This window comes from Tupaia chinensis, unplaced genomic scaffold (genome assembly GCF_000334495.1).
Source record: "Tupaia chinensis unplaced genomic scaffold, TupChi_1.0 Scaffold000691_1, whole genome shotgun sequence".
NCBI lineage: Eukaryota > Metazoa > Chordata > Mammalia > Scandentia > Tupaiidae > Tupaia > Tupaia belangeri.
The window spans coordinates 819,185-832,102 of NW_006160214.1; the positions used below are offsets into that span (position 1 = coordinate 819,185).

At 35.9% G+C, this 12,918-nt stretch overlaps 1 protein-coding gene across 1 annotated transcript in view; it reads left to right on the plus strand.

Moving 5' to 3' along the window:
* Positions 1–12,918, plus strand: part of FANCM (FA complementation group M) — a 65,473-nt gene that overhangs the window by 35,775 nt on the left and 16,780 nt on the right. The window contains exons 14-19 of the mRNA XM_006160604.3: positions 35–1,928; positions 5,508–5,602; positions 5,690–5,755; positions 6,984–7,112; positions 9,201–9,357; positions 12,728–12,834. Of these exons, the coding sequence (XP_006160666.1) occupies positions 35–1,928; positions 5,508–5,602; positions 5,690–5,755; positions 6,984–7,112; positions 9,201–9,357; positions 12,728–12,834 (2,448 nt within the window). The remainder of the gene's footprint in view (positions 1–34; positions 1,929–5,507; positions 5,603–5,689; positions 5,756–6,983; positions 7,113–9,200; positions 9,358–12,727; positions 12,835–12,918) is intronic.

Sequence of the window (12,918 nt, forward strand, 5' to 3'; positions counted from 1 at the left end):
TTGTTTTCCATAACTTCATTTTTTTCATTTGTAGGGAGAATGCAAGTATGAATTGGAAATCAAATCTTATTTACAAATGGAAGATGTTAGTTCAACATTTAGAGCTCCCAGAAACGAATATAATAATCTTGTAAACAGTATTTTTACTACTCACAGGAACTCTTCATTCACAAAGAATATAAATCAAGGCAGTTCATTTTCAATGATAGAATCTGATGAAGAATGTGCTGAAATTTTAAAGCAATCTCATGTCAAACCTATTAAAAGTATTTCATTGAAGAAAAATGTATCTAAAGGAATGAAAAAAGAACAGCCTAAAAAGAAAATTATTGATGGCATTATGGATTTTTTAGAAACTGACAGAAGTTCTACTGTCGAAAATATTTTTCAAGTAGACCTACTAAATGATAAAAAGATGTCAGATATCGATGAAGTTGGTAACACATGTACTATTAATGAAGATGTTATTAATCAGCCATGTGTACTATTAACAGAGTGTCAGTTTACAAATAAATCCAGTTTATTTGCTGGAAGTTTTTTAGATTCTGGTTATAACAGTTTTAGTGATGAGAAATCTGTTTCACTTAATTTATTTCTTCCATTTGAAGAAGAACTTAATTTAGCTAGAACAGATAATCAATTTTATAATTGTCACTCACTAACAAAAGAGGTACTAGCTAATGTGGAAAGATTTTTGTCTTATTCCCCTCCTCCTCTCAGTGAACTCTCAGATTTAGAATATGAAATTGCTAAGGACTCTGCACTTGATAATTTGCTTTTACCACCTGATACAGAGCATTCACGAAGTAAGAAACCTTGTTTGATGTCACATTCAGTGAGTTCTCAAGAAAATTTTGAATTGAATTCACTTAAGTATATTATTCATTCTTCTGAAAAAACAAATAAGATTTCTGATGAGCCATGCTTCTGTGACAATGATGATAAAGTAAATGAAGATATTCAAAATGAAAATTTGGCACCTAATAATCATATTCAAATGTCCATCGGCCCTGCAGAAAATTTAGTTGAAGAGAATAATCATGATGTTGATAACAATGGTCTCCCAGTACTGTTCACAGATCAGGATGAAAGTTTACCATTATTTGAAGATGTTAATACAGAGTTTAATGATGTGAGCCTTTCTCCTTTGAATAGTAAATCCAAATCTTTCTGTGTGTCAGACAAAACTGCTATAAGTGAAATGTCTCTAGTCTCTCAGTTCTTAATTTCCGATGAACTTTTATTAGACAATACTTCTGAACCTGATGATCCAATTATTGATGATACTAATCATAGGAAATCTCATGAAGATTTAAGAGGTATACGTGAGGAAAAGCTGAACAGTGATGAACATGTTTTTGATTGCTCTAGGGATTTATTTTCTGTTACCTTTGATTTAGGATTTTGTAGCTCAGATTCCAATGATGAAATATCAGAACATATATCAGATACAAGAAAAAACAAACTTCTGGGTGATCTGTCTGGAAGGTATTTACCTAGTAAGGAGAAAACTGATACAAATTATGTTTCAAATCAAGCAGTAACACTAAGAGGTAATGTTGCAGACTTTAGGAATGGAACCACTACCATCCCATCAAGTAAAGATATGCAGAGTCCAAATTTTGCATGTTTTCCACTGAATACAGCAAAAACTAAAGAATGTATGTCTCCTGGTTATTCTCAGTTTTTGTTGCCAGTAGGAGAAAAAGTTAAAAGTACACCACTTTCTGAATCAAATACATTGGATTCATTTTCTAAGACGAAAAAGGAAGTGCCTAAGATGCCAGATTCTAATGGTGAAAAAGTCAATCTACAAAGTTTAAGAAAAACATTAAATTCAACTTTTAATAATTCTGGACTTTCTCTGGAAAAGGCTAAAAGCAGTCATCAAATTTTTCTGAGTCAATCCTGTCATCATTCTGCTAAAGGTAAGATACCATCATTATAAAGCCCATAACTCTTTGAGAATAATAGCTCTAGAGATACTCCTATATTTTTTCCAACTTTAATGTTTTAGTATATATAAATTTTATATAAATACAAGTGTATATATGTGTGTGTATATATATTATTATTTATATCAAGAAAAAGATACATCAAGTGTTCTTAATAATTTATGTATATACACACACTTGATGTATTTTTTAAGTTGATTTTGCCAGTACAAGGCTATTTTGTATACATTTATGGAATACATGCCATGGGAAATTTATTTTGCTAGACTCTGAAATATACAAAGAAGTGAACAACCTGGCCCTTGTCCTTGGTTGTAAAACATAAACAATTATGGTGGTATATATATATATATATATATATCACTATATAGTTTAGGAGGTTCCCAGGATGATGAAAGGATTTTGAGTTAGAATAGATTGGAAAGACTTCGTTTACAATGCAGACTTTCATTTTGGCTCCTCTGGAATATTTATGATTTGGAGATATTGAAAATAGTGAAGAGAATTTGGATGTGTTGAAATAACGAAAGGGAAAGGAAGTGTAAAATTCTGAGGGAATAGTTTGAAGTAGAGGATTTATGTAGCAAAATATTTGAGAAATAAGATTGCATTTAGAGGGACCAACAGATGGCATAGCTGTTACATCTTTGGACTCCCACATAGCCAATTGCAGTTCAAGTCCCAGATGCTGGTGGCTTGAGAATCATACCAGGTATGTGTGCATGCATGCCCAAGGTCCCAGGAGGAGAATGGAGAAGGGACTCCTGTGTGGCTGTCTCCCCTGGGCAGTGGTTTCTTACTTTCTCTCTCTCTCTCTCTCTCTGTCCCCAAAGGCAAAAACCAAAAAAAAAAAAAAAAAATTGTATTCAGAGAATTGAGACTAGGCTTCAGAAGATCCAGAGAGGAATCTTTGTATTTCTGGGATGTAACTTACTTTTATTTATTTTTTTTTTGGAGAGATTTTTGCTATAGGGTGCATGCGCTCGCCAGATAGAAAGAGACAGAGAGACAGAAAGTGAGAAATCACCCCCCGGGGGGATGGCCACGCCGCAATTCCTTCTCCATTCTTCTATCAGGATCTTGGGCATGCACGCACACATGCCCAGAGTGAGTTTAAAGCCACCAGGTCCAGGGGACGCAAACTGCGGTCGACTACGTAGGAGTCGAGCGACATAGCCATTATGCTAACTGCAGGTCCCGTGTATGTGTGTGTTTTAATATTAATATAAATCAAGTACAGTCCTAAGGTCTTTATATACATTTAGCCATTGTGCTAACTGCTGGTCCCATCTGGGATGTAACTTTACATTAACAAGAAAAGAAGGAAATATAGTGAGAGGTGTTTGGCATTAAAGTTAGTTAATGGGCCTGCTGATGGTAAAGTAGTAATACGACTAGACCCACATGGGGAAGGTTTTGGGTTTGCATCCTGGGACTTTCCTGAGCATACTAGAGAGTACGTGCCATGTGCAGTGTGTTACAGCCAAGACTAGAGGTGGATTGCAGGGTATAGACACTGTTAGTGGTGTCTGTGTCTCTCTCAGGAATAAATAAATAAATTTTAACAAAGGAGTGGTAACCTTAAAGTTCTACTACAGAACTCTGGATTATTATATCAGGCCATTTATTAATTTTGTTTTTTATGGCTGAGGAAAAAGCAGCTACTGGATAAAAGCAATTTTCTTTATAAATCTTTTCATTATCATATTATTCTCATTAGCATTGAGGCTATATTTCATGTTCTGTTTAAGATGAAGTTTGTTTAAAGTAAGTTCTAAAAGTAAGTATAGTTTTCAAAACTTGACTATCCTGCAATTTGTCATAACACATGTATTTTTTTCTTTTTCTTTATTATTATTTTTTTAAATTTGCCAAAGGGTATGTGCGATAGCTGTGGAGAGAGAGAGAAAGGGGATGTGAGAAATCACCTCCTATGAGAGATGGCTACACTGCAGTCTCTTCTCCTTCATTTCTCCTTTTGGGATTTTAGGCACACACATATATCCAGCATGATTTTCAAGCTGCCAGGTCCAGGACTCAACCATGCAGTAGGCCTTGTGGACTCTAGCAACCCCAACCACCATGCAACCGGCTGGTCCACTTCTAAGTGTATGTTGTCTGTGAGCCTTCAATGTCTGCTTTAATTCTTGTATTTTAAGCCCATGTTAATGGGCAGGTGAGATCATTTTTCTATTTTTGTATCATATTTACATAAAACATTTTTTCAGCATTGCATTTATTTTTTAAAATTTATTTATTTATTTGAGAGTTTTTTGTTATAGGACGCGTGTGCTCACCAGAAAGACAGAAACAGAGAGATAGAAAGCGAGAAATCAGCCCCCCGGGGGTATGGCCACACCGCAATCCCTTCTCCTCCATTCTCCTCTTGGGATTTTGGGCATGCACGCACACGTGCCCGGAGTGAGTTTAAGCCACTGGGTCTGGGACTCGAATGGCGGTTGACTACATGGGAGTCCAGCGACAGCCTTTACACCACCTGCTGGTCCCAAAATAATTTCATATTTATAGCCTGCATCCTCATGCTCAACTCCTTCAATTATTATAGAAAGAGGGTAAGTCACAAAGGGCAGAAAGATAATAGTAGGTTTTACAAATGAATTCTAATGCCACTGACTAATAAAATTACATTTTGCTTTCCTCCATTCTCATTATCAATTTATGAAACGAAACTCATTCAAATATGTGTTTACTAGCAAAAGCTATTGTCTTTTATTTTCCTCACACATGCTGTTTTACTTTTGTCCCTTTCCATGCTGATTCTTTTGGCCACCCTTGTGAAAAATTATCTTTTATTTATTTTTTAAATTACTACTGGGCTGGTATGCTCTCCGGAGAGAAACAAAGAAATAGTGTGGGTGGGAGGAGAGGGACAGAGCATCCCAGTGGAGCAGGGTCATGTTGCAATCTCTTCTCTTTTCTCCATTCTGTCAGGATTTGGGACACATATTCTCAGCGTGTTTTTCAAACCACTAAGGTCAGGATTTGAACTGAAGTCAGCTATGAGGGATCCAGCTTTCTTAACCACTAGGCAATAGGACTACTCTTTTAAAAAGTGAATAAATGTTGAGAACTTACAAAAGCAATTGTTACTATAGCCATCAGTAAAACAGGCTGTTATTGCAGTGAGGCCAGAGTATGGGTGGTAAAAGAATTTACCAGAGGCAGAATTTACCAGAGCAGAAGCTAGGGCTTAACAAGAGTACCGAGAGTACTAGGCTGGCAAGACCTGAGCAGATCCACTCCTTGTGGCAAAGAATCTCTTTTTATAGCCTTGATCATATGGAGCAGGTAATAGAAAACTTTGTAAGCTTGGGCCTGGGTGGAGATGGGCAGTTGTAGGTAGTGGCACTAGAAGAAGCTGGAATATCATCTCCTTTTTCCACTTTAGATGGTGTCTGTTTCTAGTGTTGCAAAGCATATCTTGGGGCTTATCTTGAGCCCTTTCATCAGCCGTGAGTTTACTTATTATCTTATGAACATTCTACATTTATGATTGGATAATCAGAGTCCATTTTTTAAAATAAATTATAGACGAACAATTACCGACAAGTAATGAAAGTGAAGATGATGAGATTTTCCGAAGAAAAAGTAAAAAACCAAGAGGAAATGTTTTAAAGTCACCTGAGGTGAGTCATTCAGTAATTACAATAATATAATCATATAAAATACTTTTTTTTGTTGTTTTTATGTATTTATTTATTTATGTCATGCAGGATCAGAAAAGTGAAGTTGATTCTCCACTTCATGCTGTCAAAAAACGCAGGGTTCCTATAAACAGAGTAAGTAAATAACGGATGATATATAGAAAACAAAATTCCATTTGAATAAATATTACAAGAAAAAATATATAGGCAAATATAGGTATATTCGATCTTATAAGCATTAAAGTTAACAGAAAAATTTACATATCCTATGTGTTTAGAATTTCTATCTTCTGTTTGCACAGATATACTTGCTGTAAAATTTTCTTAGCAGAGTAAATACAAATGTTAAATAATTTTATATTCCCTTTACAAATCATCTTGTTCTTATGATTATACTTAAGCAATTCAACAAATGTTTACTAAATACTTGCTATGTATCTAATGTGTGAAATGCTGGTGACATTATAAAGAATATATCCTGATGCTGTTTTAAGTCACCTATTGTCTAATAGAGATAGATAAGTGAACAATTGATTGATGAGAAAGGGTTAGTGCTTAGCCTAGCTGTTGGCAATTCTGGCAAGCTACTTGAAGGATCACCTTAGTTGAATCTTAAAATCTATGTGGTAGGCAAAAGATGGAGAAGAGAAGACCTTCTCAACAGATGAGTAGCTTACAGAATAACCAGGGTTGGGAAATAGCATCCTTGTATTATTAGATTATAAAGATGAAAGAGTTCCATGGAGAAAAAGTAGAAAAGAATCTAGATCAGTTTTTTTAACTCCTTATTCTTTGAGTGAATTATTGAATGGATCTGAATCCAGGATAACACTGTTTTTTAGCTTAAGCTATTTGGCAAATCTGTCATAAATTTAGGGAAGAAAAGACAACATGGCAATTTCTATGTTTTTGTAATAGTGAAGTGACAGTGTCTCACAATCATTAATTGTCTGAAGTTTAGGTAGATGTGTAGGTCTTAAGGCTAATTGCATCATTCTTTAAGAGACATTTTGGTAGGCCTCATATCAAAATTTGTTATTGTTGTGTTGTTTCTTGATTTGAACAAAGGATTCCTGTACATTGATTGAGACTGATTTGGATGTAATACTAAATTGAAAAACTACATGTACTAATATTATTTATATTAATTTAATGTGTGGCAGCTTGTATTACCTAACATCAGTTTTAAAATTCTTAAGTAATATATATTTATAACATGGTTCTGAGTTATAAGAGCAATTTTATTTTTCTAAGAAGAAAATACTGTGCCCATACTTAAAATAAAAGCAGCAGTCCTTAAGAAATGCACTAAGATAATTCAATTTTTTTATTCTTATGCAATAATTTTGCTAAATTATTATAGTTAGAATTATCATCTAGTGATGAGAGTGAGAATTTTCACAAACCTTATCCACAACTAGAAGATTTCAAAAGTTCTAACAGAAATGCCAGCAGAAGCATCAAAATCCAAAAGAGAAAGAGTCATCTAAAGGTAATTTTATTTTAGTTTATTATTACATTTTCAGTTATTAAAGATCATTATTAGTTTTTACATAAAATTAGATTTCTCTATATATTTCCTTTATAGAAAACTCAAAACTTTAAAAGTAGTTACTTTAAAAAAAAACAAACAACTGGAATTAAAATCTTTTTTTTTTTTGGAATTAAAATCTTAAAGTGAGGCCAGCAGGTGGCAGGCTTGGTGGTTAAACACTGCCCCCACATGGACGGTTAGAGTCCTTGACCCAGCAGCTTGAAATACATGCCCAGTATGTGTGCGCACGTGCCCAAAATTCCAAGGTGAGAATGGTGGAGGAGGGATTTCAGCATAACCATCCCCACTTATGGGTGATTTTTCATTTCTTTCCCTGTCCCTGTCACTCCTTGGTGAGCGAACATGCCCTGTAGTACAAAAACTAAAAAAAAAAGAAGACTTAAAAAATATAACAAAAACTCAAAGTATATGTGTATATTTTTATAAAACAAAACTTTATATAACTGAAAGATCCTTCCTGGGACTGGTTAATTACCTTACAAAAGAAAAACAAAAAACAAAAACAAAATTCAGAATAGGGTGAAATTCTGTTGTTCCAAATCAACTTGTTATACTTCATAGCAAACCTAGTGTCCTAGCGAACAACACAGTTTCATTTTCAAATTCTCATTCATCTCAGTGGAGAATCCACAAGCAGTAGCAAAGATCGTGGCATTAAAATAGCCATTTCTAGTTTTGTAGTAGTTCAATAATGGCCTTATTTCTGGGCAAATTTACAAACCATGCAAGGTGGAAACATAACTTAAACAGGTGTTAAGACTTAAATGAGAGAAGAAAAAACAAATTTAAATACTTTAATAATTTAAAGGAACTGTAGGAATGCCAACCATTTTTAAATCCCCCTTTTTAAAAGCAATTTTTTTGCCTTAAAATATTTCATTCTAAGTGATTATATACTAGCTATCTGTGAAAGATTGTCTCTAATACATGTGTGGTATTTTGGGGTCTTTCGGTGTTGATACTTAATCTTGTAGTATTATGTTTTAATTTTTTTCCCATTATTCACAATAGAGAGCATGTATGCACACATGAGAAAGAGAGAGCAAGCCCCTTCCACAGAATCTAGTCACATTGTGTTCCCCTTTCTCTACTCCTCCAGCCCATTGGACTTGGGGCACTTGTGCGTATGCTTGGTGTGTCTCAGACCAGCTGGGTTGAGGATTTGAACCATGATTGCCATGTGGGATGCAGCTGTTCTTGAATAGCACATTACCTCATGCCACAGAGCCAGCCCAGTATTGTGTTACTTTGAATGACTAGATGAAGAAGAAACTCAAAGTGTAACAAGAACTTGTGGTTCTAAATGAAGAAACTCTGAGCTTTAAAATATTTGCTTTTATACTCATTATTAGTTTTTCTTATTCCTGTTCAATATTCAGATACTTGAAAAGTAATTCTGAGTGCCCTTCCCTTCTGCTCAGTCCTTTGTAGTGCAATATTTTTCCTGGCAAAAATTCATTACCTGAAAGACTCAGGAGACTTTCTGGTTATTAAGAAACATTCAGGAAACTGACCTGCTGATTTGTACTTTATATTACTTATTAGAGAAATTTTAAGTAGATAGGCTACCTTGTCGTTCCTTTTTGTTTTTTTGTTTTTTTTTTTTTTTTTTAGAGATTTTCACTGTAGGGCGCGTGCGCTCGCCAGACAGACAGAGAGAGACATAGAGACAGAAAGCGAGAAATCACCCCCCAGGGGGGATGGTCACGTCGCAATCCCTTCTCCTCCATTCTCCTCTCGGGATCTTGGGCACGCACGCACACGCGCCCGGCGTGAGTTTTAAGCCACCGGGTCCGGGACACGAACCGCGGTCGACTATGTGGGAGTCCAGCGACATAGCCATTACGCTAACTGCTGGTTCCCTTTGTTTGTTTGTTTGTTTGTTTGTTTTGTCGTTCCTGTTTTACAGCTTTCCACCATTATTATTTTTTATCTTAAACACAAGAAATCTGTTTTAGAACTGTTACAAATCAGGAAAGGAAATGATTCTTCATGAGTATCTTCATGTTTTCTAATTTGTCTTAGCGTGTAGCTAGGAAGTTTTTAGATGATGAAGCAGAACTTTCTGAAGAAGATAGAGAATGTGTTTCATCAGATGAAATCGATGAGTCTGAAAATGAACAAGATTCCTCATTACTCGACTTCTTAAATGATGAGACTCAACTTTCACAGGCTATAAATGGTAAATATTGTAACAGCACTTTTAAGAAAATCTTTTCAATGTTCATAATGGGGTTATATTTTAATATTTCAGTCAGTTTTCAGTCTAGTCACAATCAGTAGAATTTAAAGGGAATTAAATTTGGTATGTATAAAATATTTATTTTGACCTTTCATTCAAATTATAATACTTTATTTTAAACTTGGTTGTTAATAGGCCTCTGCTAATTTAAATATTTCTCTCCAGGTTGACCTGGGTGGTTCAAGTGTCAGATGTTCATTTAACAAAGGGTTTAGTGTCTGTCCTATGTTCGGTATTATAAGGCGCTTAATAAAAATAGATCAATGGGACCAGCATTTAGCGTAATGGCTGTGTCGCTGGACTCCCATGTAGTCGACCGCGGTTCACGTCCCGGACCCGATGGCTTAAAAGTCACGCCAGGTGTGTGTGCGTGCGTGCCCAAGATCGCGGGAGGAGAATGGAGGAGAAGGGATTGCAGTGTGGCCATTCCCCCTGGGGGGTGATTTCTTGCTTTCTGTCTCTCTGTCTGTCTGGCAAGCGCACACGCCTTATAGTAAAAAAACCTCTCCAAAAAAAGAAAGAAAAACAGATCAGTGAACAAAATGGACAAAAATCCCTCTCCGTGAATCTCATATTCAAACAGCACTCATGGTATTTAAATTACTTAATAGAAGATAAAAATTTACAAGAAAATGAAAAAAATTGAAAAAGATAAAAAGGATTTGGCCAGCTGTGGGTGGTACAGTGTTAATGCAGTGGTCCACAGAGCTGAAACTACATGGGAAGGTCCTGGGTTTGTATCCTGAGGACTCATGTACATGCTATGTATGTACATATGTTTCCATGATCCCAGCAGGCTAAGGACGGGTGGATTGCAGCATGCAGATCCTTTTGGGCATCCTGTCTCTTTCTCTCTTTGTCTCTGTATCTCTCACCTCTTCTTTCAGAAGAAAGAAAGAAACTTCAAAAAAAATGATTTGGAGTGATTGGGATCGGAGATGTTAATGGACAAGTTGTAGTTTAAATAAGATGATTAAGCATGATTCTCATTGAGGTGGCTTTTGAACAATGACTAGAAGGGGGTTAAGTGGTGTGTGGATTGTTAAAGCTAACAGGGACACAGTGCACACAGCTAAATTTATTATATCTGCTTTTAAGTAAGAAAGAACTGCTTTCAGAAAAATGTATTCAAACAATACTTGAGCAAATTTTAATTCTATTTAGATTTGGATTAACTGTAACAGAGTGAAATATCCTGATATTTCTTCAGTATTTTGATCTTTTACAGACCTTGCCATTTTTTCTGTTCTTATAGTCTCTGGTTAATTTAAAACAGCAAAGTTTCCCGAGGTTCATGATTTTAAAGAAAAAGATTTAAAGGCAAAGTTCTTAGTATATGTCCTTAATACAGACAAGACTGGCAGAATAAGATCTTTTGCAGTTGATATTCCCTGACAGAAGTGACTTTTGCAGGATTGCAGTATAATCCTGGGAAAGAATACTGATATAAAACCTTGGCCAGTGCAGAACTGGGCCTGGCCTATTCGTGGAATGGTATTATGACTATGGTGGGGGAGAGAAGGAAGTGGTAGGAAGTGAAATCAGATTGGTGGTGAGCAGCCAGATCATGGGCTGACATAATTTAGTGAAATCTCTTTAGCTTTTGTGTTGAGAATGGCCCGTATGGGAACAATGTAATGTAGAAGAGTATCTGTTAGGGCTATTGTAGTAATCCAGTTAAAGAATGATAATGACTTCCACCAAGATGGAAGCAATAAAGAGGGTAGGAAATACTGTAGGAAATACTGGATTCTGGATACCTATTTGGGTAGCATTTGAGGCCAGCAGGTGGCGTGGTGGTTAAAGGCACTGAGCTCCCACATGGCTGACCATGGTTTGAGTCCCGGACCTGGTGCTTTGTTTTCTCACTTTCCTTCTCTCTCTCTCTTTCTGTTTCTCTCTGATCAAACTGGAAAATAATAATAACAATAATAAAAAATAAATAAAGTTAAATAAAAGAATAATTCTTTAAAAAAAAAACTGGTAGGATTTTCTGACTGACTAGGAAGGAAAAGAGTCAGTGGCCTTGAGTAGCAGGAAGGATGTATTGTACAATAGTTGCTATTATCTGATATTGAGAAGGCTAGCAAGGAAGGAGTTTAGATGGAGAGTGAAGAGATCTGAAACTCCGTTTTAGATACAATATGTTTGAAATATGTATGATTGTAAAGCTTTTTTAAAAAGTAGCTTGAGGGGCAGGAGGTAGCACAGAGGTTAAGGTGGCTGGATCCCACACTGTAAACTGTAAAGTTCAGTCCTGGACCGAGTGGCTTGAAAATCATTCTAGGCATATGTGCATGCATGCCCAAAATCCCAAGGGCAGAATCAAAAAGGGGTTGTGCCGTGGGCCTCTCTGCTGGGGGGTGATTTCTCACTTTCCTTCTCTGTCTGTCTTTCTCTCCAGTGAGTGCACGTACCCCATATAAAACTACATACATACACACATATATACTAAATAAATGTATCTTGAAATTCACATTATCTTTTGCTATCATGAACCATTTCTATATATTGTACAGTATAACTTTTTAAAATTGATATGCATAAATAAAAGCCTGTGTTTCCCAATTTTTGCTACAGTAAATTTTATGAAACATTCTTATTATTGGCTGTGGTTTTTAATTATTTTAGTATGGTTTCTTTTTTGCCTGAGTTTCTTGTGTGTATGTGTGTCTTTTTTGTTTGTTTGTTTGTTTGTTTTGGGGAGAGGTTTTTACTATGGGGCGCATGTGCTTGCCAGATAGACAGAGAGACAGAAGGCGAGAAATCCCCCCCCCCCCCCCCGGGGGGCACGCCACAATCCGGTATGGCCTTTGCTGCAATCCCTTCTCCTTCATTCTCCTCTCGGGATCTTGGGCACGCACGCACACGTGCCCGGCGTGAGTTTTAAGCCACTGGGTCCGAGATACAAACCGCTGTCGACTACATGGGAGTTCAGCAACATAGTCATTACGCTAACTGCTGGTCCCCCGTGTATGTGTGTGTTTTAATATTAATATAAATCAAGTACAGTCCTAAGGTCTTTATATACATTTATTTTCAATGGAAAGGCACTGTTCTAACTCCTCCTTTTTAGAAGAGATTAAGCTAAGGCAGGGAGCTTAAATAAGTTGTATACTAAATCAGATGATCTGATTTCAAAAGTACAAAGTGTAACTTGCATTTTGGGGTTTTTGCTTTTAGCGGTCTTTCAATATATGCCAAGTATCTTTTGTTTATAATATTTTTACCAGAATAGGTCAACGTTAAATACTTGCCAGTTTTTATTTACATAATTCTGCTATTTTATCTTAAATTCTTATCTTTACAGATTCTGAAATGAGAGCTATTTACATGAAATCTGTGCATAGTCCATTGATGAGCAATAAGTACAAAATGGTCCATAAGAAACATAACAATATAAATATTTTCTCCCAGGTATGAGCTATAGAAATATAAGGGGGGAGTTTTCTGATGGTGATATTGAAATAGGTTCCTGTTAATGAAGCTTCCATATTTTCC